The following is a 26276-nucleotide window of genomic DNA, read 5'->3' on the forward strand; positions in this document are numbered from 1 at the left end:
TTTGCTATTGAAGGGTGTCCTATCGTGTCCTATCACCTATTGAAGGGTGAGAGTAGAGAAATGAGCTTTTATTTGGGGAGTGAAAGTAACTTAAACAATGAGGAAAATTTACTATCTCGCACATCACAAAAAGCCCGTGGTAGGTGGTTCCAAGTTTGGTTAAATCAGCAGTGCAACAACATTAGGGGGAGAAATTCATTCTGATCTTTCAGCTGTCATCCTCAGGTGTCAGCTCCTTCCCTCATTGTTGCAAGATGGCTGCAGTTGCTCTGGACATCACAGCAACATGGCTAAGGGTGTGGGTTCTGTAGCCAAACCTGGTTTCAGATCCCATAGGTATCTGATATTGGGTAAATTGCTTAACCTCTCTGTCATATGGGATGGTAATAGTCCGTTACCTCAGAAGTTTAATATTATATGGATTAAATGAATTAGTTTTTTAAACTCTTAGAATCATGCACTTAGAAACATAGTAAGCATCCAGTAAATTTTAGCATATCTTACTCCATTCTCACATAAGGCAGAAATGAGTCTTTTTCTTTTGCGCTGCATTTAGTGAAGCCCCTTAGCAGACTTATTTCATACCTTATGGCCAGAATATGACAACTGCCCATTCCTAAACCAGCTATGGAATTGTCTTGATTTGGTTTAGAATAATTTAGGTTTAACCTCTGAGACAGAGGAGTGTCCAGCCTCTCCTGAAACAGTCATCTGATATCACAACAAAATCTGGGTTCTGTTTGCAAGGCTGAAGTTGGGGTGGTGATAGTGGGGGCTTTGGGGGTCACACAAAGAAGGGCAGGGTAGGATTCCCCATCCCTACTGGTTCTCCATGATATTCCTTCGAATCACCCCTTAGATTTGCCTAGCACTTCACAGTTTACTTAGTGGGTTTTGTTTTTTTTTTTGTTTTTAGTATTTATTTATTTGGATGTGCCAGGTCTTAGCTGTGGCATGAAGAATTTTTAGTTGGGGCATGTGGGATCTAGTTCCCTGACGAGGGCTCAAACCTGGGTCCCCTGCATTGGGAACTCAAAGCCTTAACCACTGGACTGCCAGGGAAGTCCCAACTTAGTGTTTTTTAACCAGTGCCTTATTTCATCTGGTCTTAGAACCATCCCCTAAGCAGTTTGGGCTCTTGTTATCCCCTTTTATAGATGGGGAAACAAGCTTCCAGAGTTAAAGCACTTGCTGGGTTCTGGGTTTATAGCTGGCACAGAACCAGGTCTTGGGACTTAAACTGAAGTCTTTGGGTTCAAAATTCTGCCTTTTTTTTTTGCCAGACCCCGGGGCATGTGGGATCTTATTTCCCCCAAGCAGGGATCAAACCCACGGCTCCTGCAGTGAAAGCGAAGAGTCCTAAACACTGGACCGCCGAGGAATTACCAAAATCTGCTGTTTTCTTCCTCTTCCATGAATTCCCAGTTGTCTGTCATTCACATGGTGCCCTCACAACCGCCACATCCTACTTCATATTTTCAAAATTAATAGTTTTTCATTAAATAAATGTATCTTAAAAGGAAGCTTGATAAAGGCCCAGCTCTGATGTTCTGGTGCACACGCAACTTTCGAATGTGCACAAAACTGTTAAAAATACATTTACTCAGGATTATAACTCATGCTCTGGTGCCCAGCTGCATTCGAATCCCTACTCTGATGAGGTAGCATGTGCAGCTGCTTTCCACCTCGATGCCCATGGACCTCACATTTTAGGGTACAGCAGTCCCCCCGGTCCAAGCCACCAGCCTTGTGACTTTGCCTGATGGCTCTTTCCGTTGTCAGGACCCACTGTGCCCACCGCCATCCAGGAAAGCTGGAAGTGCTGGTGCTTAATTCCAGACCTGCCTCCACACGCAGCAGCCTTCAACCATGTGACTGTGCTGGTGTTTTTCTCACTTCCAATTTGTCTCATTCATGCATTCATTTATTCAGGCAAAACAAAAAATGTTTAAACACTTACTATGAACCAGGCACCATTCTGTTTCAGTGGGGTAGAGTAGACAAACTACAAATAGAACACAGAGGTAAGGTGTGGTATGTCAGTGATTAGTAGTAAGCAGAAAAATCGAGCAGTGAAGGGGCCCAGGGGCAATCAGGGTTGGAGTAGGATGGCCAGGAAAGGCTGTAAGAGAAATGTGACTTTAGTCAAAGCCCAAAGGCAGGGCCATGGGGCCACTGGGGGCAGAACATGCCAGGCAGATGGACCAGCAAATACAAAGGGAACATGTATGCCTGGTGTGGTCCAGGAACAATAAGGAGACCAGTGTGGCCAGAGCAGGGTGAGTGAGAGACAATTACAGGAGCGAATGGAGAACCCTGGGGGTTAAGACTAGACTGGAGGGGGCAAGCGTGGACCAGGGATGCCTGTTAGGAGCCACCAGCCCAATCCAGGCAACAGATGATGCCGCTTAGACCAGGGTGGGAGAAGCGGAAACAGAGAAAAGGCAAGGACTGGAGATGTATTTTGGACATAGGACCAACCAGAAATGAGTAATGCTTTGGATGTGGGAGACCAGTCAGGACAAAGAACTGAATTTGGACCAGGGAGGTAGCAGAGGAAGAGAAGAAAAGAGGGTTGAATTTTACAGATATTTTGAAAGTAGATTCTTCCATGGTCTGCTGATGGGTGGATATGGGACTTGAAAGAGAGTAGTCAAGAATGACACCAAGTGTTCTGGCCTGAGCAGCTGGAAGGATGGAGTTGCCATGTGCTGATATGGGGGAAGCTGGTGGGAGGAGCAGGTTTTTAAGGAAAGCTGAGGATCTCCATTTTGGAGAAGTTGGGTGTAAAGGTGCTGTGTGAACTTGTCAAGAAGGCAGCCTCCTGGGTAAAACAGAAACAGAAAACAGGTCAGCTCATGTGCCTGCTCTGATTTGGTAGCACTGCCCAGAGTGCTGTGTTGACATTTTTAAGGTCCGTCCAGGCTCACTGGGAGTGTTTCGATCAGTAGCGAAGCCTGTCTTGGGAGCTGAGTAAACAAATAATGGTGAACACTGGGTGTAAGATGTTCCACTGCAGAGTGGGAAGAAAATGTGAAAAATTCTGATCTATGTATTTTTGTCTTATTCTTTACATTTTTTTAGTGTGTTGTATAATGGACATAATATGTTAGAGTAGCAGGTTTGGACATAGTTTCTAAATTAAGTCTTCCATATCTACTGGAAGAGTATGCTCCGTTTTTACTGAGGAATGGATGAACGAGAACTTTTGAAGAGTACAGATCTAAAATATTGTACAGCAGATGCTGAAAATAGTGACCTTGATCACTGTAAGCCCTGAAGTGTCTCCTGAGTCCTCAAAAAAATGTTTGGGTTTTGTTTTTAATTTGTTAAATTTGTTTATTTTATTTACTTTTGGCTGTGCTGGGTCTTCCTCACTGCTTGGGCTGCTCTCTAGTTGCGGTGCACAGGCTTCTTATTATGGTGGCTTCTCTTGCTGTGGAGCATGGGCTCCAGGGCTCTCAGGCTTCTGTAGGTGCAACATGTGGGCTCGATATTTTCGGCTCCCAGACTCTGGCGCACAGGCTTAGTAGTTGCGGTGCACGGGCTTAGTTACTCTGCGGCATGTGGGATCTTCCCAGACCAGGGATCAAACCCGTGTCTCCTTCATTGGCAGGTGGATTCTTTACCATGGAGCCACCCAGGAAGCCCCCCGTTGGGTTTAGTGCTTGATTTTTCCACTCAAAAATATACATTCAGAACACAACATCATTAGGTAATATTTCTACCAGAAATATTAAAATATTTATTAATCTTCATTTAGTCAGGAGAAAACAATCAGATGCATCCAAATTGGAGCACATTGTGTAAAACAACTGGCTTTCCAAAATACCAGTGTTCTCAAAGACGTTTCCACCCCTTGGTCACAGTGCAAGGCATGTGGGATCTTAGTTCCCTGACCAGGTATCAAACCTGTGCCCCCTGGAGTAGAAGCACAGTCCTAACCATTGGACCACCGGGGAAGTACATCAGGAACTTTTTTTAAAGGGTCAGAAACTGTTCTAGAGTAAAGGAAATTAAAGAGGTTACATTGCAAACACGGTCCTTGAATGGATCTTGGGTTGAGAAAGTGAAAAGCTATGAAGGGTTATTACTGGAATAGCTGGTTATTACCTTGGTATGCAGATTGTGGTATTGTATTAGTATACATTTCTAATTGGGATCATTGTTTCATGGTTACTGGGAGACTTGCATTCTTGGGCAACCCAGACTGAAACACGTAGAAATGAGAAATCATAATGTCTGTAATTAGGTCTCAAATAGTTAAGCAAAATACACATAGGAGTTTAGGTGAAAGGTGTGGTAGTGGTCACTGCTATTCCTGCAGCTTTCCTGTAGTTTTGAAATATTTCCAAGTAAAAAGTTGGGGGCGGGGGGTTGGGAACAGTATGAATAGTATTCATATAAGTGTCTCCAGTTCTCAGAAAACTAGGATATCCGATAATAGGCCATCAGACCAGATTTCATATATTAGAATTTGCCAAATCTTCACCACCACTACAGTAATCCCTGGCATTTTTATTTTCCATGTGCCTCCACATCTATTGTGTTACATTTATTATAAATAGTCTGTACACATAAAGCAGTTTGTGTCTGTAAGTACCACAATCAGAATGAACTTTTTAAAAATGGCTCACCATATGCCAGGCACTGTTTCATGTGTTTCACACGAATGAGTGCGTTCCATCCTTCTAGCCACTCGAAGGGGAGGTACTACTCGTAGAGACAGAGTAAAGGGACAAAGCAAGTAATTAAAGAGTTAATCCCACTAGGGGACTGAAGTAAGAAAAGTGTAGGAGACCCCTGCAAGTTAATGATCACTCAAGAGAGCAGGTTTGCCTAACTACCAAACCCAACAGGCTTGCTTAGCAACAAAACCATGCCACAGAAGCACAGTTTCATTACTGTCATTCTTAGTTTCAGAAAAGGAAACTGAGGCACAGAAAGGTGGTACAACTTGCCCAAAGTCACACAGCCAGGGTAGGTGAAGGACAGAGTGAGGTGGCCCCAAGCCCTCCAGTGTTCATCACCGTCCCCTTGACCGCTTACTTTACACTGTGAAATGTGATGGAGCTGCCATTCTAGAAGGATGGCTCCTGCTGCTCAAACTTTTTCTCTGAGGGGTTCTGGGTGTATGTTCATAGAGTAAAGGGTACTCCTTAAGAGAGGGAATGATAGTAATAGCAACAAATTACCGTCTTTGAATGCTCACAGGCATTCAGTGGGCCAGGCACAGGCAAGATGCTTTCTGCCTATTTAGTCCTCAGAACCCCTTTGCGGCTGAAACTATTCTTATTCTCACGGAACAAAAAAAGAAAAGGTAGAGCCCGGCTTTGAAGGCAAGCAGACTTGCCCCAGCCCCCACCCAAGCTGCCTCGCCTCTCTACCTGTCATCTGAATGGGTCCGAAGGTAACTGAGCTGTAGAATGTAGCCTGTGGGGTGATGGGCCTCACCCATCACCTTGTTCACTTGCTCAATTCTAAGAGGGGGACATTTCAGTGCTGAAGAGGAGGAGGAGTGGGAGAAGGAAGAAGGGAAAGAAATCATTGTTTCCTTCCTCCTTGGGGCTTTTCATCTGGCTTGTGACATTCCATTCCCACCCCGCCTCTCATTTCCCATTTCATTGAGCAACTTGTTCTAATTGAATGCACCTGGGCAGAAACTCCTCCCCATAGTGGCCCTGGTCAGTGCTTTGTCTTTTTTTTTTTTTTCCCCCCTTCTTTTATGAAATATGAGGGGAGCCCCTGTTCCTTTGAGATGGAGGTGCTTGGTGAAGTTCCCAGGCAGATCAGCCAACCCTCCAGGAACTCCTCTGCCCTGACCCGGCACTGAGCTCACCTGCCTCCATGGAGAACAGCCAGCCGGCTTGTATCTGACCTTGGCCTGAGGTCCCGGATGACTCTGCTCTGGGCATGTCAGTCCCAGTCAAGGGCGAGGCAGAGGTATCCTTCAAAATGCCCGGCTCCTTCCCCAGGGTGCAGGCTCACTCCCAAGCTTCCAGGATGGGGTAGTTTCTGTCCCCCTTCCTCACTAAATCAACAACTAATAAGTCAATTTGCACTCATAGATCAGCACAAGAGGTAGTAGAATAAAGTAGTTAAGGGCATGGATTCTCCAGCCAGACTCACTAGATTGTATCTAGCCTCGACCACTTTAGCTTTGTGACCTTGGGCAAATTATTTAGCCACTTTAAAGTACTGGTTTCCCCTTCTGTAAAATGGGGGGAAATAACAGTATACTTATGGGAAAACAAAAATGATGATTTACTCTCTCATCAAAGATGCACCATCTTCTTAACAGAACAGTCCTACTCGATAATTCTGAAAGTAAAGAAGCAGCCAGGACAGAACTGGTTTTTGGTTATGTACTAACTTCAAAAGCTACATTTTTAGTCCTTCTGCACCCTAAAAGCCCTGTACGCTTCAACATGTTTGCCTCCCCTTAACTTCGTACCTAATTTTTATAATTTTAAATACACTGTTCTCTTTAACAAAAGAGTGCAATGCAATGATTAGTTAGCTCAAGAAACTTCTTGCTTGTATTTTTGAAGACAGGAGTAGAAGACTTACAAGATCAGAGAAGGTACACAGCCCACATTCACACTGATATAACAAGAACTCTTGAATTTAAAAATTTATACACATTACTAATAAACCACTTTTCATCTTGCCAGTTGGTATTTTTTTTTTAAGTAGATATCTAATGTTTGTTCATTAGTTTGGTTCAGCCTTTCAGCAGGGAAATTTGGTAATAAGAACTGTATCAAAAGCCTTAGAATGTTTCATAACTTCAGATTGAGAAATTTCACTTCTAGAAATTAATTCACTTCTAGAAATAATCTTGAGTATGCACAAAAATATTACCACAAAAATATTTTACAGTATTATTTGTAATACGGAGGAACTAGAAACTACCTAAATTTCCAATAATACAGCTTTGGTGAAATACATTATGTTATATTCACTCAATGGTTTACTAGGTAGTTATTTAAAAAGTTATAGAATATTTAATGAGATGGAAAAGTGCTGACAGTACACTTTTTCGTGGGAAAAAAAAACAGTTTACAAAATAGTTTGCAATGATGTCATTCTTAAAAATATGTTTATTCATAGAACAATTTTAGAAAAATAAACATTGTCATTTTAAAGGGTTATCTGACCAACGGATGCAAGGAGCCGACTCATTGTAAAAGACCCTGATGCTGGGAAAGATTGAGGGCTGGAGGAGAAGGGGACAACAGAGGATGAGATGGTTGGATGGCATCACTGACTCAATGGACATGAGTTTGAGCAAGCTCTGGGAGATAGTGAAGGACAGGGAAGCCTGGCATGCTGCAATCCATGGGGTCTCAAAGAGTTGGATACGACTTAGTGACTGAAGAACAACAACAATCTGGATGGTGAAACTGCCAGTATTTACTATTTACTTTTTTTGTGTGACATCGGTATTTTCTGTCTTCTACAATGCATTGAATATTTCCATGATATGCAAACAACAAAAAATTTATTGTATAAAAAAGAACAATTCACTGGGACAATGCTTAGCGCAGGACTGACCTCTTTCTATAGAGTGTCATTTCTCTAGTAACTCACTTCCTTAGTGTCTCACATCCTTGGAGGACCCCAGGAGCGGCAGGGATCCCCATGGCCTCCTGCCATTTGGAGCATTACTAGAGGCTTGTGGTGTGTTTGCCTCCTGGTCACGCGGAATCCAGCTTTGGAAACACTGCAAAGTCCCAAAGCTTGGGAGGTAAAAGTGGCGCCTGGAAGATTTTATAGAATCTGAGCAAGAAACTCCTCCAGAAAGGAGCTAGTTTCTCCGCCCATCATTTCCTCAAACGGAAACTAAGGCCAACGTCAGGGTTTGTCCAAGGCCACACAGCCAACTTAGTGACAGACAAGGTGAGGCCTTGAATCCATGACCCTTCCGCCCTGTTGTAGTTCTCAAGCGTGCGGATTTAGGACTGTCTCTTCTCACACTTTAATAGGTATAGGAATCACCAGGGATCTTGTTAAAGGCAGATTTTGATCCAGTAGGTCAGGGGATAGGCCTGAGGTTCTGCTTTTCTGACCCGCTCTCAGGCGATGCAGATGTTGCTGGTTCGGGGATCAGTTTAGCCATGGGGTAGAGCAGGGATTCTGGAGGCGGATCGTCCGCTTCCCAATCCTAGCTCTGCCGCAGACGAACTATTATTATAGTTACTGCTTCAGTTTTCTCAGCTGCAAAATCAGTATAACCCACAGCTTTTTCATTAAGATTTTAATAAGTGCTCAGACCAGTCTCCCCTAAGATCTAGCTATTTTGTTATTATTTACTTTCCCTAGAGCAAGCAGCGGGTGAAGTAGGGTTTGACGAATGAATGAATAACCTTTGGGGGCGCCTGGAGTCGGGAGAAGCAAAAATGCAAGGGCTCGGAGGTGGGGGGGGGGGAGGGCGGGGAGAGGCCCACCTCCAAAGCACACTCCTCTAGCACCGGGTGGTCAGAAGGATCCGGAGCGCCCGGAAGCCGGCGGGCCCGCGCCCAGCCGACCAATGCGGCCGCCCCGGGGAGGGGGAGCGCCCGCCAGCCCTTTCCGTCCGGACGCCGGAGGCCCCGCCCCGGAGCGTCGCGACGTCTGAGCATTCCACGGTTGCTACTCGGTCGCGAGGGGCGGGGCGCCTGTCAGGGAAGCGGCGCGCGCGCGGCGGCGGGGCGGGCTGAGGCTCGGCCGCGCAGTGCCAGCGCCAGCGCCAGCGCCACAGTCCCGCGCCCCGCGCTCTCCGGCCCGCCGCCTGCGTTCTGGCTCCCGACCCCGCACTCCAGCCCTGCCCGCGCGCTACCCGAGGATGGAGCTGCTGTGTTGCGAGGGCACTCGGCACGCGCCCCGGGCCGGGCCGGACCCGCGGCTGCTAGGGGACCAGCGTGTCCTGCAGAGCTTGCTCCGCCTGGAGGAGCGCTACGTGCCCCGTGCCTCTTACTTCCAGTGTGTGCAGAGGGAGATCAAGCCGCACATGCGGAAGATGCTGGCGTACTGGATGCTGGAGGTACCGCCCGGGCGGGTCTCCCCTCCCCCGTCACCCCCGCGTCCCGGGCTCCGGACATCCCGGGGCCGCCCTGTCGGGACATCCTGGTCCTCAGCAACAATCAGCAAGATGTTTCTGTGGCGCAGATCCCCGGGGCCTTGACTTTTCAGTCGCGCGCCCTTAGCCTGCTGCCTCCGTGCTGTCTTTTTCTTGCCCTTCTCTGACCCTGACCGCCAGGCGTTTGGCACCCCCAAATAACCCTGTCTTCGGGCCGGGAAAGCGGGGCGAGGGGCACCGTCTCCCCTCTGACTTCTCTCAAAAGTCTTCCCCCACCCCACGCCCGGTCTTCTCGGGAGAGCGCGCCTGGAAAACCCTGGGCTCGGCCGCCCCCGCCGCAGAGCCGGTTCCTTGGTTGTGTCGCGGGGGTTCTGGCGGGGAAGCCGGTGGGGGTGGCGCGCTGTTCCGGCCCTCAGGGAAATGAAAAGTGCGGGAGGCAGCCGCTGGAGTCTCCTCCCTTCCTTTTGGGTGTGTACACTGGGTGGCAGTAATGGGCGTAAGGTCCCAGTTCTCTGGCTCCTATGGGTGACTTTTCCGAGCCCCTCACCCTCGGTATGGGTTGGGGGGGATCAGCCTCAGTTTGGATTCCTGAAGGAAGGGAGCCTCTGGCGTATCCCGCCCCCCCCAACTCCCACCCCGGGGGAAAGGAGGCACCGCAGAGGAAGTGGGAGGGTGTCACCTTGGGGAAGGCGCATCCTGCGTGTTAGTCCTTGTCACTGTGAGTTCACCTACCCCCTCCCGTGTCTTGCTCCCCATTCCACTTCCCTTCAGCGTACCGCACCCCCCGCCTTTAGTTGCTGCTGCGTTTCCTAAGCCTCTGCCCCCGAAGTGACTATGCGCCCTCCCCCAGGTGTGTGAGGAGCAGCGCTGTGAAGAGGAAGTCTTCCCCCTGGCCATGAACTACCTGGATCGCTACCTGTCCTGCGTCCCCACCCGAAAGGCGCAGTTGCAGCTCCTGGGTGCGGTCTGCATGCTGCTGGCCTCCAAGCTGCGCGAGACTACGCCCCTGACCATCGAAAAACTGTGCATCTACACCGACCACTCTGTCTCTCCCCGCCAGCTGCGGGTGCGTGCATACCCTCCCCACCTCCCAGCACCCCTGCCTTCTTCCTCACGTACCAGGAGGAGGAAAACTAAGACTTCCGGAGGCTTTCTGCCCCTGGGCAGGGTAGCAGCTATTTTTTTCTTTTGACAAAAGATGGGACAGTGTGGTGTGATGGTCAGGGTGGCCCCAGTTCAGGCTTGCACTGCCAGCATGAACCAGATCCCCTCGTCTTGACCTCCAGGGGGTGCCACTCCTTCATGGTCTTTCCCCCAGATAGCAACAAGTCAAACTGCGTGTCTACAGTCACTAGTACTTTGCCTCTGGGTTTACACAGCCACCATGAGTTATTTATTGGCAGCAGCAGGACATGCCTGTGCACCCCCACTGGAGTGGGGGAGTGGAATGTGCTTCACGTGGGGGAAGGGGCCGCCCTGGTTGAGCCTTGTCTCCCAGTGTGTGGACTTTGTGATCAGAAAGTCTCCCAGATCCGATTAAAGCCAGGCCCCAGCTGCTGTTAAGGAAGGGCCTAGGAGTTCCATCCCACTTTGCTTCCTTCCTTCCTTTTATATCCCAGGAGAACCAGCTCCTTCCCTCATTCTCCATTCCCTAGTCTCACCCTGAGAAACTCTGCTCTCAGAAGCAGCTGCTTCAGGCCTGGTGGAATCATCTTTTCCCCTTTAGCCAAAGGCCAGTGCTGAGGCACAGACTGGGGCTGAACTGCAGCTGCTTCCGATGTGATAATGATGCCCTCTCCCTGGCCCACCCACCCTGACCAAGGTCTTTCATAACCCTGTGGGGAGCTGCTGTCACTCCTGTGGTTTGGGAAGTGGCTCCCTGGGCCTCTTGCTGGGAACTTGGGCTGGGCTCTTCCCGAGGCAGGGCAGGGGAGTCATGGTTCTCTTTCCCCACTGAGCCTGGAGAGGAGGTGGGGAGTTGCTTGGATCTGGAAGAGGTTATTTGGGAGCGTGCAGATCATCTCCCGGGGGACCCAGGGGAGAGGGGTGAGCTGGCACCTTCCTCCACCTTGCTCTACAGCGGTCGAGTCTTCTCTTGACCCGAGAGGAGAGGCATCTCTGGGCCCCATCTCCCGGGGAGGAGGGCAGCGTGCTGGCTGCTGTGATTGGCTGGCCAGGAAAGCCAGGGTACTGGGGCCCCTGAGTGCTGCTTGTCGGGGAACGGGATTCCTCTTCCTGCCAAGTAGCTCTCCGAGATGGGAGTAGGAGGCCAGAGTTGGGAATCTGGGAGGCTCCACAGCTCTTTGTGATGAATCTGGTAGTTTTGGGCAAGTCTGAAGGTGGAGCTGGTTTCCAGGGCTAGGAGAGCAAGATGTTTCTGGAGGAGTTTGGGCTAGTGGAAGGGGACTTCGTTTTTGTGAAAAGATTAGCATGGGATGTGTGCCTTTATGTGAGGGCAGTTTTTCAGAACAGGCCAAAAGTCCTCTCCTCCCACTCCCCCTGCATGAGCTGGGGGTGGAGCATGCCGATCGATGACTTCCTAGAAGGTCAGAGTCGGAAGGGACATCAGAGAGCTCCGGTCAGTCCAAATAATCCTTGTCACAAAGAAGGTGGGGGCCCTTCCAGAGGAGGAAGGAAGGGTCCTGGCTCAGTGTTGCGCTGAGGGTGATGAGGTGTTCTAGGGCTCAGGTGGCCTCAGAGGTGAGGGATGTGATGGAAGCTGCTAGGGGTGTGTTCTCTGTCAAGTGAGGACTGAGATTCTCAGGAGATATTCTGCCCAGATGGAGGGTAAGGTGGCCACCCTCCCCCCACGCAGGACCCTATGCGTCCCCACTCCGAGCTGCCTTCCAGATGTTTCCTTGGATGCTGGATGCTTTTTGTTGACTTCTGAGTTAGGAGTTTGACCCCTGGAATAAGCGCAGGGAGTAGAATGCTAACTTCTCTGCTCAACAACTTCTGGCTCTAGGCCGGGCTGATTTCTGTGAGGCTTTGTGAGAGGCTGAAGATCATGACACCTAGGTGGGGGCCAGGAGCGGGGCAGCTGTGACAGAGGGCCGAAAAGAGATTGGGTGGGGTTGCCATTTCTACCCCACTAAGGGGTCAAACCCGTGAGTTCCTTCCTGAGATAAAACAATGAAGAAATCCTCCTGTGTGCAACTCAGAAATAGGGCCAGGGCTGGGAACCCCAGAGGAGTGGACTGGGTGGGGCTCTCAGTCTCCTTCAAGGACCCAGCAGTAGTAGGGAGGCTGGGACTGATGGAGAGATGGTTTGGGCCCTCAGGGATCATCACCTGGACGCATCCTGTCTGCCTTGACCTCCACTTCTCCCCCTGAGACTCAAATGACACTAGGCACTGGGTTTCAGCCAGAGAGGTGGAGTGGGGTGCTCTATTTCAGCCCCCCACCCCAGTGTCCCCCCAAGGGGATGTGGGTTGGGTTGGGCAACCTCCACTTTGAGGAACCTCGGGGTTGGCTCAGGGGCTGTGTCAGAGGAGGAAGGGCCTCATGCTCACCCCAGTTTCTTCAAGAGGTGTGGACTTAGCGGGCATGCTGAGTTGGGGGAGAGGCTAGCGATCTCCCCTTTCACATATCCTTGGGATTATGGAGAGTCTTTCTGCTTCATGCCAGAAGAGCCTCCAGTTCCTGGTGATGGTGGTCTGCAGACTTTTCTTTCAACCATGACTGGAGGCCTGCTCAGAGCCTTGCAGGAAGTTGAGAAAAGGCCTGGACTGTTGGACCCCAAAAAGATAACCCAGCAGGATTAAAAGAGGCAATTTATGTAAAGCATGTAGTTCTGGCATCTAGGAAGTTGATCAATAGATGCTCAAAGCAAGTGCCCCGAGCTGTTCCCTGCCCTGGACTCCCCATTCCACAGCGCCAGTCCTGAAGTTCAAAAGCAGACCTAGAGTCTTGACCTTCAAGTGTGATGGGCTTCGCTCCCTGTGAGACTTCCACTTTACTTCCTCCCCTTCCCTTCTTCAGCCACTGAGCCCGCCCTCTTCCTCTGCCTCCAGGATTGGGAGGTGCTGGTCTTGGGGAAGCTCAAGTGGGACCTGGCCGCAGTGATTGCCCATGATTTCCTGGCCCTGATTCTGCACCGGCTCTCTCTGCCCCGCGACCGACAAGCCTTGGTCAAGAAGCACGCCCAGACCTTTTTGGCCCTCTGTGCTACAGGTAAGAGTCCCACACACACATGTGCCAAGCCAGGGAAATCAGAAGACTTGGAAGGGTGAGAGGGAACTAGGAGATTCAGTTTATAACTTCCAAATTTGTGAAAATTCTATCCTCTGAGCCCCCAGTATCAATACAGGAAAGCAGCAGAGCTGTCTGGGATCTCAGAGATGCTGCAGCCCCCCACCCCCACCCCCCACCCGAGTATGTAGCTGGAGACACCAAGGGCTTAGAGAGAAGTGACTTGCCCAGGCTGTCTCAGTGACTAAGCCAGGCCGAGAACCCAGGTCTCTTAACCTTAATTTTGTGTCCATACCAGGAAGAGACCCATTCACTGGTTCCTGGCCTGGATCACTTACTACGCTGACCCTCTCCCCGGCTGTTCTTACACCACTCACTGCCGGGGTGTCCCGGTATACCTGTGCTCTATTCATACAGCCTGGCACTTTCTGGGAAATAGAAGGTGCACGCTGGTATTCATCCTTGCCTCCTGGTCCCTTCTCTCTCTTAGACTACACCTTTGCCATGTACCCCCCATCCATGATTGCCACAGGCAGCATCGGAGCTGCAGTGCAAGGCCTGGGTGCCTGCTCCACATCTGGGGACGAGCTCACGGAGCTGCTGGCAGGGATCACAGGCACTGAAGTGGTGAGTGCTGGGCAGCTGGGCAAATGGCCTCAGCTCATGAGGTAGCACTTTCCCCGGAGCTTCCAGCAGAGGGTGCTGTGGACCACCCCCAGCCTGGTCTCCACTCCAGGTTTCAAGTGCCCCACCTTTGCGGCTTCTGTGGTCTTTTATCTCCTGCCTTGGTCTGGAGAAGAGCAAGTGTTGCGGGTGGGCCGAAAGGCATTGCCCCTGGGTACCCTTTTCTTGCCAAGCAGTATGCAGGAGTGGGGGTGGAGGATTCAGTGTCAGATGTAGGGCCGCTCTCACACCCTCTTGCCACATCCTCTTGCCAGTTTCTGAGAACTGAAGGCTGATTCCTGGGGTTGGGCCGTGGCCTAACCTCCCCAGACTTCCCTGTGTGCTGGGAGGTGTCCTCCTGTACCTGCTGCCTGCTGCAGGTGGAGGGGGAGAAGAAGGGGTGGGAAGCGGACCTTTCTCACCACTCCCCCTTGTCCCCAGGACTGCCTGCGGGCCTGTCAGGAGCAGATTGAAGCTGCCCTCAGGGAGAGCCTCAGGGAAGCCGCCCAGACCTCTCCCAGCCCAGCGCCCAAAGCCCCCAGGGGCTCCAGCAGCCAGGGGCCCAGCCAGACCAGCACTCCTACAGACGTCACGGCCATCCACCTGTAGCCCTGGAGAGGCCCCCTCGAGTGGCTGCCGACAGCAGGAGGGGACCCTACCACCCCCTCCCTGGCTGCAGGAACGGAATCATGCCACAGCTGAAGCCTGAGGGGGCTCCTTCCCCTTGTCCCTCGCCAGCCAGAGGGGTCAGGTCCTACCTATCCTTGCAGTGTGCACTAAGGGGCCTGGCCGGCCACGGCTGGGGGCCAGTCCGGCTCCTCCTCCTGCCTGCATCCAGCCAGCTCAGCTCTCCCGGGGGGTTGGCCGGGCTGGCCAGAGATGACATTCAAGTTTAATACATGTATCAGCATTCCTTTCTAGGGGCTACCTTATCTGGGGCTCTCAACTGCCAAAATTGAACCCGAGCCCCTGGCAGAGACAGCTTGGAGTCCTAACCACTGGACCGCCAGGGGATTCCCTACTTACTGCATTTGGATTGGGGTCTTTCTGAAGAAGCCTCACATGTTTTAGATACACATGAGGGGCAAGAATGGACATCCCCTCTCCAAGCACTTGGAGGCCCTGCATAATCCTAGCTGCTCCTAGGAGGGGCCCCGGCCACCGTCCAGGGGCAGGAACCAACCTCCTTGCTTTGCTTTCTGCTCAGCTTCTCCTGTGTGATTGGGGGGAGGGGGGTGTTAGTACGGAAGGAAGTTGTTTTAATTTATTAATTACTTTGAGTACAACTGTATGAGGGTGTGGTGGGGCCCTTCTCCCCCCGCCACAGGGGTGGTAACCCTGGCGGTTGCTGTATTCCTCCCCTCTGCTACTCGCTAGAGGATCTTCGTGGCCAAGGAGCTGCTATGCCTGGAGTGGGGCCATGCCCTCCTTCCCCTTTGGCCCTCTGCCCCATCCTCCAGGAGCGGGGGGGCGTTGCGGAATGAAGCAGGGGATGACCTGGTGATGACCAAGCCCCCTGTCCGGAGAGGGAGGCAGGCCCTGTTAACACAGGTCTTTCCTGAGGCCACAAGGTCCAGGCTGGTGGCCGAGGACCATCATGCTACCTTTATAATAAAGATTCTGGAATAAAATTGACTTTGGCTTCTTGGATTAGAGGGCAGTCTGTGGGAAAGCCTATTTCTAGACTGCATGGGGTAAAAGGCAGAAATCAACGTCTGGAGCAGGGGTTGTCACACCTTTTCCGTCTTGGGCCAGAGTACATACCTCAGGCTTTGTGGGCCATCTGGTCTCTGCCTGTGTTATCCGAAGTTCTGCTGTAGAACCTGATGGGCACGTTTCTAAAAAGCACTGCGCCATGCAAAACAACACAATTCAAGCCACATGGCTTATGGGGAAAATGGGGCTTGAGACAATACTCAAATACTCAATGAAGGACACTTTTTTTTAAAGATAGTGTTTTTACACATTAAATGGCTAAGAAACACATATGGTAATAAATATGGCCCTTTATCTTGAAAAACAAACACCTGAAGTTGGCTGTGGAAGCAGAGGTTGGAAGGATGTGGAAGGCAGGTTGTGACACCAGATGTGGGTGTGGTGCCAACCCACAAGGTGAGCTCGGGGCGTTGGCACAGATCTGAGGTATGTGCGTTTTGTGTATCATCTGGCTTGGCGCAGTGGGGGTAGCTTTTTGCTTTCATCTAGTGTCTCAAGACAAAACTATATATATGAAATTTGCTTTATGACCAAATAGAGTACTTAGGTTGGAACAAACTCATATTTGCAAAAGCAAGTAACAGGGTTCTAGCCAGGCCGCACTGGTCTCTGCTGCAGGAGCAGTGAAAGCAGTCAGAGGACCTGGAAGTGGATGGATGTGGCTGTGTCCCAATAAAACTTTATTTAGGGACACTGAAGCTTAAATTTCATATAATCTTCACCTATCACAAAATACTGCTGTTTTTTTCCACCTCCCCCAACAACCATTTAAGATGTAAAAATCACTTTTCTCTCATGGACTATAAGAAAACAGGCATACACAACCCTGATTTACCAACCCCTGGTTGAATGCTTTCATTGGCTAAGAAAGTTAGAAAGGGAACTAACTGGTCTGGTGGTGACCCTGGGTCTGACCTTTCTCATCCTGAATTTCCACCTTCCTCTAGGTGCTTTCTTGTAGCTCTTCCAACCAATCTGAGACCTCCTCGTGTTCGAACAACCTCCTGGTTGCTGGCATTGTCCCCAAGTAGCTTGTGTCAGGGGCAGGTAAAGGCTGTGCCCTCTAGGGGCTGGCAGGGTGGGAACAGCCTAGAGAAGACTTGTAGAATAAGGTGGGGGAAGTGCATGGCTCCCTTGTAAATAGGTAAGAATCCACTGCTGTGCATGAGAGGGAAGCAGTGCTTGCTTCCAGCAAAACAAGGAAAGCAAAGATCTCCATCCATCACATCAAAACACTGACATTCAATAAATACCTGCCTTTTGTCTTTATCCACCTCCCAGTGACCTGACACAACAGCCTGAAAGGAAGTACCCATTCCATCCCTAGCTGGGACCTGGGAGTGCTGGGCTGTGGGACCTCAAGTCAGGTCCCAGAACTGAGCAGGTATGCAGGCCTAGAACGCAAGAGGGAACCGGCCCTACTATGGCCCCCTGTTGAGAACTGGGGAGTCAGAGGCCCGAGACCTGTCTTGGCCCTGATCCGGGTCTTCAGCTGTCAAGGCTCAGAATCACCTCCAGTCACCAGCAGGGATCCTGGAGTCCTTCCACGCTCCGCAGACCCGGACGAGCGCTGCATCCTCACTCCATGGTGACGGGAACATCTTCTACATCTCGGGGGACGGCACTCTGCAACTCACGCCTGATCTCCGGGGACAGCTGGGGGTGGGGCTGCAGCCGGAGCAGTTCCAGGAGGGCCTCCTTCTGCTCCGTGGCCAGGTCGGCCTTGTAGCGCTGGACCAAAGTCAACAGGCACTGGTGCCAGAGCACGGGCAGCTCACGCTTCTCTGTCCGGAAGCCCAGGAAGTGGAAGACCAGGGCGTCCAGCACTCGGTAGGGCAGCGCGTACTTCTTGTCCAGCAGCAGCCGCAGGAAGATGCTGTTGGCCCCGCTGTACTCCATCTCTGCAATTTTCAGCATGGCTGCACTAATGGGGAAGGGAGGCAGGGAAACGCTGGGGAAAGCTTCTCCTTACCCCGGCCCTGCCACGGGCCCCTAAATTGTGCTGTCCCTAAAGGGAAATCTCTGCATTCTTCTCCCCTCCCCTAACTCCCTCGACCTGTTACCAGGGCTATGCTGACTCACGCCAAATCCCCATGTCTGGCTCAGACTGCTTCTGTCTCAGAGTGTGTCCAAATGTCTCTGCCCCAACCTACTTTCTTCCCATGTTCCCCTCTTTCTCATTCATTCATTCAACTCTTTACTGAGCACCTAGCATGTGCCAGGCCCTGGGACCTTGTTCCCACGGGACTGACATTCTTGTGGAGTTATCATATACCATCGACTTACCCGCAAACCCAAAGGCTTATGCTTGACTCCTTCCCCATGTGTCCCCACCCCGCCCCGAGTCCTGGGACTCTGCTGTCGAAATGGGCTGATCTGTGGTCCTGCACACCCCGCAACACTACCTGGAGTGCAGCACGGGGATGGAGCACTTGGTGATGATGCTGCCCACGATGATGGCTTCCCGGAGGGTACAGGTGCCCGACTCGCACAGCGGGATCAGGATGCCTGGGGAGGGGCAGAGGGGCACAGTCACTAGCAGTCCAGAGTGAGAGAAAGGAGGTCCTGCAAGAGCTCTGGCCCTGCCCTTTCTTAATCGCCTCCTGGGTCCCCACCTTTAAACCAGGCTCCAGGCTTGAACAGGGCCTTCTTCAGGGCCATGTAGAGGTGGAAGTTGAGTCGTTTGTACTCAGCAATGTCATCTCGTACCCGGGGGAGCAGAACCAGGTTATAGAAGCGCTGGGCCATCCGTTCCTTTAGGTTAGAGGCAAAAATCCTAGTGGTTTTGGAAGGAAGGGGGAAGATCCCAGGTCAGCTGATAGAACTGGCCCTTCAAATACCACTGCGGATGATATTTGCATGCAAGAGATCAGAGGGTCCGGGGAGGGAGCCGGGTGTGTGCAGCACCCAGGTCAGATTAGAGAGGGAACAGGAGGGGCTGCAAGATGTACCTGAATGGGGGTGAACACTGTCTTCAGGTGAGCCAGAGCTCTGCAGACAGACAGGAACCAGCTGTTCACCTTCCCCTCTCTTTCAGGGGTCCCCTGTACCCTGCTGTGACCAGGGACCTGCACACGCCTGGGGAGCCACAGACTTTTGAGGCCACCCTGACACTGCAGGGTTGTGTCCCTGTAGTTAGGCGCGTCTCCCCTAGAAACTCATCACAGGACGTTCTTAACAGGACCTTGACCCCAGAACAGGAAACAGGAAAAGCTGGGGAAGTGATGCCATAAAGAAGCACAAGAGAGCTCTGGGAGGGAATGTAACGACAAAGAGAGGGAAAGCCTGTCCTTCCCACACCCAGCCTGCCCTATTGACCCAAGGCTGCCCCACTCCCATCAGCTCTACCTTGTGGCTTGGTACATGGCAGCAGCGGTCCAGGCCTCAGGCTCTGTGATGTAGAGGATCTGCTCCCAGTTGGAGAGGGCAGGGATGATCTTAAATGCCTTGGGCAGTTTCCCACTGCGGTACTTAGACAACACCTGCAGAGGGGGGAACAGAACCATCGTCATCGCTGCTTGTCAGGCGCCCATCTGAGTTCTTCGCATCCATTAACTCACTCAATCCTCACAACCATCCTGTAAGGAGGTTCTAGTATCATCCTCATTTTTCAGTGGGGAATTGAGATTAGAGTCATAGCGGGGAGCAGGACCCCTGAGCCTGCCCTCAGCCTACAAGAGATGTGGGCCCCCAGAGCCCTGGTGGGGGTGTCCCGTCATGGCTCTCCTCTCAGTCCTTACCTCCCGAACCCCTCTGTAGACCTCTAGGACGCGGGGGTCCAGCTGGGGCACAGGGAAGCCTGAGACCTCGGACATGACTGTTTCGACTTCCGTCTGCTTCTCAGTTAACTTCTCCATGATGATGTCAGCCAGGGTGCGCCTGGGGGAACAGGAGGGAGTGGGCAGCAGGGCCACGCTCTCAGTCTAGGGAGCTCTGGACGCCCCACACCGTCTCTCGAGAGCCCTGATAAACCTGCAACCTTGCTGGGATGCATGACCTCAATCCCCACTGGGCCTACCCACCCAGCAAAGAATCCCTGCAGAGCACAATGGACCAGGCAGTCATCCAGCTTAGGATGGAGCTTCAAGTTGCATGGAGGGGAGGAACCTGGGCTCTGAAGGTGACTGACTGCTGGGTTCAGGTCATGGCTCCTCCGCTCCCTGTGTGACCTTGGGCAGGCTACTCTGCCTCTCTAAGCCTCAGCTCCCTCCCTTATAAAACAGGGATGGTAACATACCTACCTACATAAAGTTAACACATGGAATAAAACCCTGTTCTGACCTCTTCAGAGTGCCAGACGCACCTCAGTGATATACTGAGATTTCTGGGAGCTGGGATCATTAGGGAGAGAGCATGGCATACCCTCTCCCCTGTTTCAATTTATTAAAATTGATGGGGAGAGGTCCAAGATGAATAATCTGTTTATCCCAGCCTCCTTACACACAATCTGACTGTGATGATTCAGAATTATCATTACATTGGGCTTCAGTACGATAAGGGCATCTTCAGGGGCTGCTGAAGTCTATTTAAAAACCACTCCTGTCTTTGGAGGGCAGGACTTCCCAGATGTCCCCTTCCACCATAGCACTTTAAAGCAATGTATGGCAGAAGCCAGACATTCCCTTGTACCATCTATGCGACAGACATGGTAACCAATAGGCAGAGGGATCAGTAACCCATCCTCGGTCTCAGAGCTCTTGAGTGGGGGAAAGAGTCAAAGCCTGGTCTTTCAAGGTCTGAAGGTCAGGTACCTTACAGTATATGCATGCCCCCCAGCTAAGCTGCCTCTGACTGCTGAGTCCACGTGGATCTAGTCGGCTCTCTGCAGACACCGGCTGTCGCCCCTCAAAACTGTCAGGACCCCCTGTTCCTAGCCGTTTTACTCTTCTGTTGAAAACCATCCCGCCGAGCTCATCAGAATGAGCTGCCAAGGCAGAGGTATTACGGGTGCTGAGTGAGAACCTGAGAGGCTCTCTGGAGAGACCAGCACACGTTCTGTGATATCCACCTTGGATCCTGGGCGGCAAGCTGGGAAAGGGACTTGTGCCTTCACTGTGCCCTCAAATACACGGCCGAGGAACTCGCCGTTCAGCCCCGTCTTTCGTAGCGTAAATAGCGCTAATAGTATACTAATGATGCCAGCGTGCGTGAACCCACAACCAACCTGAGGGACCAAGCACAGTGTCATCTCAGCAGCAGAGTGGTTGAGGGCCCTCATCGGAGGCGCCTCTCTCCTGGGCCCAAACCCCGGGATCCGGAGCCTGACTGTAGCAGCTTAAAAACCTGCATGTTTTTGACCCAGCATAGCGGTTCTAATTTGTTCTCATCTGGGGGATGATTCTGTGCTTTGGGGGACACCTGACAGCATCCGGCGACATCTCTGGTTACCACAGACTGGGGGAGCGGGTCACTACTGCTGTCCGGCGGGTGCAGGTCAGGCATGCTGTTTAACAGCCGACACCGCACAGGACAGCCTCCCCAGAAGAGACCTATCCAGCCCCGAATGCCAGTGGTGCAAGGGCTGGAAAACCCTGGATAAAATGACAGCCGGGGTGTGAAAGAGATGTGGCCAAAGAAACCGAGCCTACTGCTAAGAAAACTGAGCATACCAAGACCAAATGCAACGGGGCGGATCGCCCAGAGACAGAATAAGGCCTGGCAGTGACGTCACCAGGCAATCCAGGCAGTTCTAAGACAGGTGGACAGAGGGCGGGAGCTATCTTGAGTCTGCATCGTTGCCATTCAGAGCAGTCCTTAGAGGATGCGCCACTTTCGTCAAGGTGGCTCCCCAAACTGGCAAAGCTCAGGCCCTTCCCAGAGATGGGGACTCAAAACTCTGCCAGAGCATACGCTTCTCTGCATCTCATGTTTCTTTCCTACGCAGTTGCTACGAGGACCTGCTCTCCCAAATCCCGGGCCGTGCCAGCCCTACCTGGCAGGAGGGTTCTGGTTCATGAACATCTCAATGGCACGCTCATCCTCGGGGTCCACGACCACCTCCGCCTGATAGCCCGGCCCTGCCCTGGTGGCAGCCTGCTCCAGGGTGGGCCACTCCTCGTCGTCTGACCCATCCTGCGGCACGCCTGGACCTGGAAGAGGGAGATGAAATGGGTGAGCAAGGCCAAGCGGCGGGTGAGGAATTCAGAGGTCAACTCAACTCTAACCATTATGGTTATGGTCCGGGCCTCACATGCTTCTAATAAATGCACGCTACCTTCCAGTCCCCAGGGGTGTGCAATCCTGCTTGAGAACCCAAATGTACACGTATGAACCGAAGAGACAGTGATAACAGCCTCATTCAAGACTCAAACGAGAGCGAACACACTAAACTGTTATACAACATACATAACCGCCATGACCGTAAGGAGTAGGTACTATTATCATACCTAGTTTCAGATGGGGATGCTGAAGCACAGAAAAGTTGACTGACTTGCCTACCGCAGGCAGTCTGCGTCTAGATTATACATTCACCACCTCTCTCTTACACACATGGCAGGGCTTGATTAGTGTCAAAATGAGCGGCAGAGACGATGTATACCACAGGTACTCAGAAGAGACGATGGATGCGAAGGATGCCTAGGCTCTGGATGGGCAGTATGGGAGCTGGAGGAGCGTGCTCTAGACCTGGGTAACACTGGCAGGAGGGCTTGCTGGGAAGCCCAAGAGTGCCTGCTAGGAATTCTCTGGTGGTCTAGTGGTTTGGACTCCATGCTTTCACTGCAAGAAGCGAGAAGTACAATCCACGCCATGGTTGGGGAACTAAGATCCCACATGGCCTGAGTGCAGCACACACACACAGAAAACCCCAGATACTGTGTGATAAAAGTTAAATAAAGGGGGAGGGTTACACGTACCAGACGCTCTGTCTTCACGTGCTAACAACCCCCAAATCTGTGCCTGTAGGGTTACAGTCTCTCTCTGCTCCAGACCCTAACAGCAGCTGCCTCCTGTACAGCTTGTTCACGGACGACCCACGGGCACTACGATCTTGTCTGTCACTCCCGTTCCCTCCTAGGTCTACTCACCGTGTTCCACATCTAAGTCAGTGGGAGCACCACCCAGTCCATGCTAAGCCAGAACCTAGGCGGCAGGCCTGCCTCGTCCACTGCCCCCACTCCCAACACCCAATCAACTACCAAGCCCTTTCCCACTGAACCTCACACAATTTCTCTCAAAGCTTTCACAGCCCTGTCAAAGCCTAGGTCAGTATCACCTCTTGTCTAGATTAACCCAACAGTCCCCTAAGTGGTCTCCTTAGTCTCTATTCGTTTTCCACTCTTCAGGGCAGCCACTGAGACTTTTGTAACTTTTGCTCTTATCTACCTCACCACCATTCAGTAAACGCTGAGAGTGCCTACCGTATGTGAGGCACTGTTCTGGGTGCCAGAAATATATCAGCAAACAAGAGAAAGACATTTTGCCCTTACAGAACTTGCGTTCTAATGGTTGGACACAGACAATGAACTAATATGATATAGGTTATGTTCAAAAAAACACAAATGCCACGACAAAGAAATACAGCAGAGTAGAGAAGTTGTGATGTGGAGACAGGGGTGATGTGTTGCAGTTTTTAATGGAGTGGTCAGGATAGGCCTCTCTGAGCAGATAAAGAATTAAGGGAGGAAACCAACAGGAGTATAAAGACAGAAGGCCCCGCCAGGGTGAAGGCCCTGACTTGCCATGTTTAAGAAGCGATGAAGCCTATATGAATGGACTTGAGTTGATGATACCATCCAACCATCTCATCCTCTGTTGTCCCATTCTCCTCCTGCCTCCAGTCTTTCCCAGCATCAGGGTCTTTTCCAGTGAGTTAGCTCTTCGCCATCAGGTGGCCAAAGTATTGGAGCTTCAGCTTCAGCACCAGTCCTTCCAGTGAATACTCAGGACTGATCTCCTTTAGAATTGACTGGTTTGATCCAGATGGAGAGAAGAGGGCAAAGGGAAAGGAGCAGGAGAGGTCAGACTGACAACAGGTGAAGATCATATAGGTCTCTGTAGATCAGGTAATCCTCAAGGTGCTGAGCTGAGAGTAGACTGTGGCAGATACGGGATACTCGCTAAGAGGCTACTGCAATCGTCCAGGTGAGAGATAACTGTGGTTTGAACAGGATGCTGTTCCAACATGGTGCCAAGTGATCTGATTCTGGATATATTTTTAAGGTAGACTCAACAGGACTTCCTAATTGTTTGGATATGGAGCGAGAAAGAGACAAGTCTGAGTTTTCTGTCTGGAGCAAATGGAAGGACATCGTGTCATTAATTGAGATGAAGTAGATTGGGAGTGGAGCAGGTTTGGCAAGGTGGTCAGGATTTCTGTTCCGGACATGCTAAATCTGAGATGTTTCTTAGACTTCAAATTGGAGAAGCTAAAGAGAGAGCTGAAATATAAGAATATGGGTTTCATGGAAGAGATGGAGGCTGGAATATGAACTTGGAAGCAGTTACCAAATAGACAGTATTTAAACCTTGAACCTGATGACAGCACCAGAGAAGTCATCAAAGGTGAACAGAATAGCTCCAAGGATGCAACGCTATGGCACTACAGTAAGAGGTTGGCGATAATTGAGGAGTCAGCAGAGGGAGCTCCCTGGTGGCCTAGTGTAAGGATTCTGGGCTTTCACTGCGGGGGCTCAGGGTTCAATCACTGGTGGGGGAACTGAGATCCCACCAGCCAGGCGTCAGGAGGGGGAGAATAGGAGCCAGCAAAGGATACTGAGAGGTGGGTGCACGTCCTCAGCCGTGTCTGACTTTTTGCGGCCCTGTGGACTTTTCCTGACTATAGCCTGCCAGGCTCCCCTGTCCATGGATTCTCCAGGTAAGAATACTGGAGTGGGTTGCCATTTCCTTCTCCAGGGGATTTTCCTGACCCAGGGATCGAACCAGCATCTCTTGCATTGGCAGGTGGGTTCTTTACTACTGCACCGCCTGGGAAGCCCACTGAGAGGTGAAAAACTAGCAAAACAGGGATGTGATGTCTTCGAAGTGCAGTAAAGATACTGTAGCAAGGAGACTAGTGTTTGTGAATGCTGCTGCTGCTAAGTCACTTCAATCGTGTCCGACTCTGTGTGACCCTATAGACGGCAACCCACCAGGCTCCCCCGTCCCTGGGATTCTCCAAGCAAGAACACTGGAGTGGGTTGCCATTTCCTTCTCCAATGCGTGAAAGTGAAGTTGCTCAGTCCTGTCCGACTCTTGGCGACCCCATGGACTGCAGCCTACCAGGCTCCTCCATCCATGGGATTTTCCAGGCAAGAGTACTGGAGTGGGGCGCCATTGCCTTCTCCGTTTGTGAACGCTGCTCGCAGACAAATGAAAGATGAGTGTTGAGAAATGGATTAAGCAGCTTGGAGGTCAACACTCTCAGAGTAATAACAAAAATAAATGACCATCTTTTAAATAATCTCACTCCCTTTCTGGCCCTTAAACAATATTGTTCTTTGTGCTCAGAGCACTCCCCACTTTTCAGTTCTCAGCTCAACGGTCATGCAACCTGGGAAACCTGACTCCCAAGACTAATGCTATTGTCAGAGAAACTGTACTTTATCACGAGTGCATTATTCTAATTGCTTACTTAATTCTCTCTCTCTTGGGCTACCCTGTAAGATCCTGACGTCAGGTATACCTTTATCCTGTTTACATTTTTTTATCTAAACTCCTAGCACGGCTGGATGTGCGTAGTAGACATTCCATGATTACTTACAAAACACATAAATAAATGCTAGGAGAACTTAGCGGCGTGAGTAACCACTTCCTGTTGGCCTAACCTCCGGGATGCCTACAAGAGTGCCACTCTAAGGAGTGGGCGTGGAGGGCTCCGGCAACCCTCAATCTGCCCCAGAGCTGGGTCTTCCACCCCAACACCTTTGCCAAGGGCTCAGTTTGTATGTGTGTGTGTGTGTTTTTAAATTCCAAGCTATTCCCCTGCCGGACACCCTTCAGCCGTTCACCCCAGCTACCCACCCTCCTCCTCGTACCCCATCCCCGCCACTCACCAAGCCGCGTAGTGCGCTCCCGCGGCACTGCGGGCCTGTCCCCGCTCCCATGCTCGGCCTCGAGCTCCTCTTGCTGCTGCCGCGCTTGCTGCAAAATCCGTCGGGTCAGCCGGGGCCCCACGTACTCTTCCTCCTCGTCTCCGGTTCCGCGACCCCGCCGTTTTTCTCGGGTTCCTGCCCGCACCGCGTCCCCAGCCAGGATCTGCTCGGCCAGCGGCGCATGCTTTTCCTGAACCCCGGCCCCGCGGGCCGCCTTGAACTTGGGCATTTTTCTAGAAAACCGGGCCGTGAAGTTTCCCACGTGGGTATGGAGGGAAAAAGGCCCCGAGTGCGCTTGCGCAGTAAACACCCAGCACCCAAGAGCCCACCGGAGCTCACAGCGCCCCCTCGCGTCTGGAGGTCGGGTGTGCCAGAAGCCCCATCCCACCCACCAAAAAGAGCTCACGGGTCCTGGAGCTGGGTCCTCCCGAATTTAACGTTGGCTTCTCTAAGTGGTTGTAGTCCAAGCTACACTTTCCTAGTTTCATGGGTCTGGGTCCAGGGTGCCCAGGCGAATGGGAATTCCCTGAGCGGCGAACCGGGGGATGGGGGGCGGGGCGGAGTCGGACAGTGACGTCACCGAAGGACCTAGACACGCCCTTCCTCGTGGGCGT

General features: G+C 51.6%; 2 protein-coding genes across 6 annotated transcripts in view; one reads left to right on the top strand and one right to left on the bottom strand.

Moving 5' to 3' along the window:
- The window catches only part of CCND3 (cyclin D3), a 94670-nt gene extending 79120 nt beyond the window's left edge, over positions 1 to 15550 (top strand). For 2 of the 5 annotated variants that reach the window (XM_070361177.1, XM_070361181.1), the window contains 4 exons: positions 9912 to 10127; positions 13075 to 13234; positions 13743 to 13879; positions 14357 to 15550. In XM_070361177.1, the coding sequence (XP_070217278.1) occupies positions 9957 to 10127; positions 13075 to 13234; positions 13743 to 13879; positions 14357 to 14524 (636 nt within the window). In that variant the 5' untranslated portion in view covers positions 9912 to 9956 and the 3' untranslated portion in view covers positions 14525 to 15550. Of the gene's footprint in view, positions 1 to 1321; positions 9026 to 9911; positions 10128 to 13074; positions 13235 to 13742; positions 13880 to 14356 lie in introns of those variants that run through there. The other 3 variants (XM_070361179.1, XM_070361180.1, XM_070361178.1) reach the window with 3 other exon arrangements.
- Positions 15551 to 15839: 289 nt separating this feature from the next.
- On the bottom strand, positions 15840 to 26197 carry BYSL (bystin like). The gene is made up of 7 exons (XM_070361176.1): positions 25624 to 26197; positions 21564 to 21720; positions 19372 to 19510; positions 18980 to 19113; positions 18247 to 18407; positions 18037 to 18139; positions 15840 to 17555 (listed from the first exon to the last, which is right to left on the bottom strand). The coding sequence occupies exons 1-7, from the start codon at positions 25889 to 25891 to the stop codon at positions 17210 to 17212; spliced, it is 1308 nt and encodes a 435-aa protein (XP_070217277.1). The 5' UTR covers positions 25892 to 26197; the 3' UTR covers positions 15840 to 17209.
- Positions 26198 to 26276: the final 79 nt, after the last annotated feature.

This window comes from Bos mutus, chromosome 23 (genome assembly GCF_027580195.1).
Source record: "Bos mutus isolate GX-2022 chromosome 23, NWIPB_WYAK_1.1, whole genome shotgun sequence".
Lineage (NCBI taxonomy): Eukaryota > Metazoa > Chordata > Mammalia > Artiodactyla > Bovidae > Bos > Bos mutus.

Excerpts from the sequence above, each read along its gene's own strand:
- BYSL (XM_070361176.1), bottom strand. The coding sequence starts at position 25,891 with ATGCCCAAGTTCAAGGCGGCCCGCGGGGCCGGGGTTCAGGAAAAGCAT. Across the intron at positions 21,721-25,623 it reads GGAGCGCACTACGCGGCTTG|GTCCAGGCGTGCCGCAGGAT; the intron begins GTGAGTGGCGGG and ends TCCCTCTTCCAG. Across the intron at positions 19,114-19,371 it reads TCTACAGAGGGGTTCGGGAG|GTGTTGTCTAAGTACCGCAG; the intron begins GTAAGGACTGAG and ends CCCCCTCTGCAG.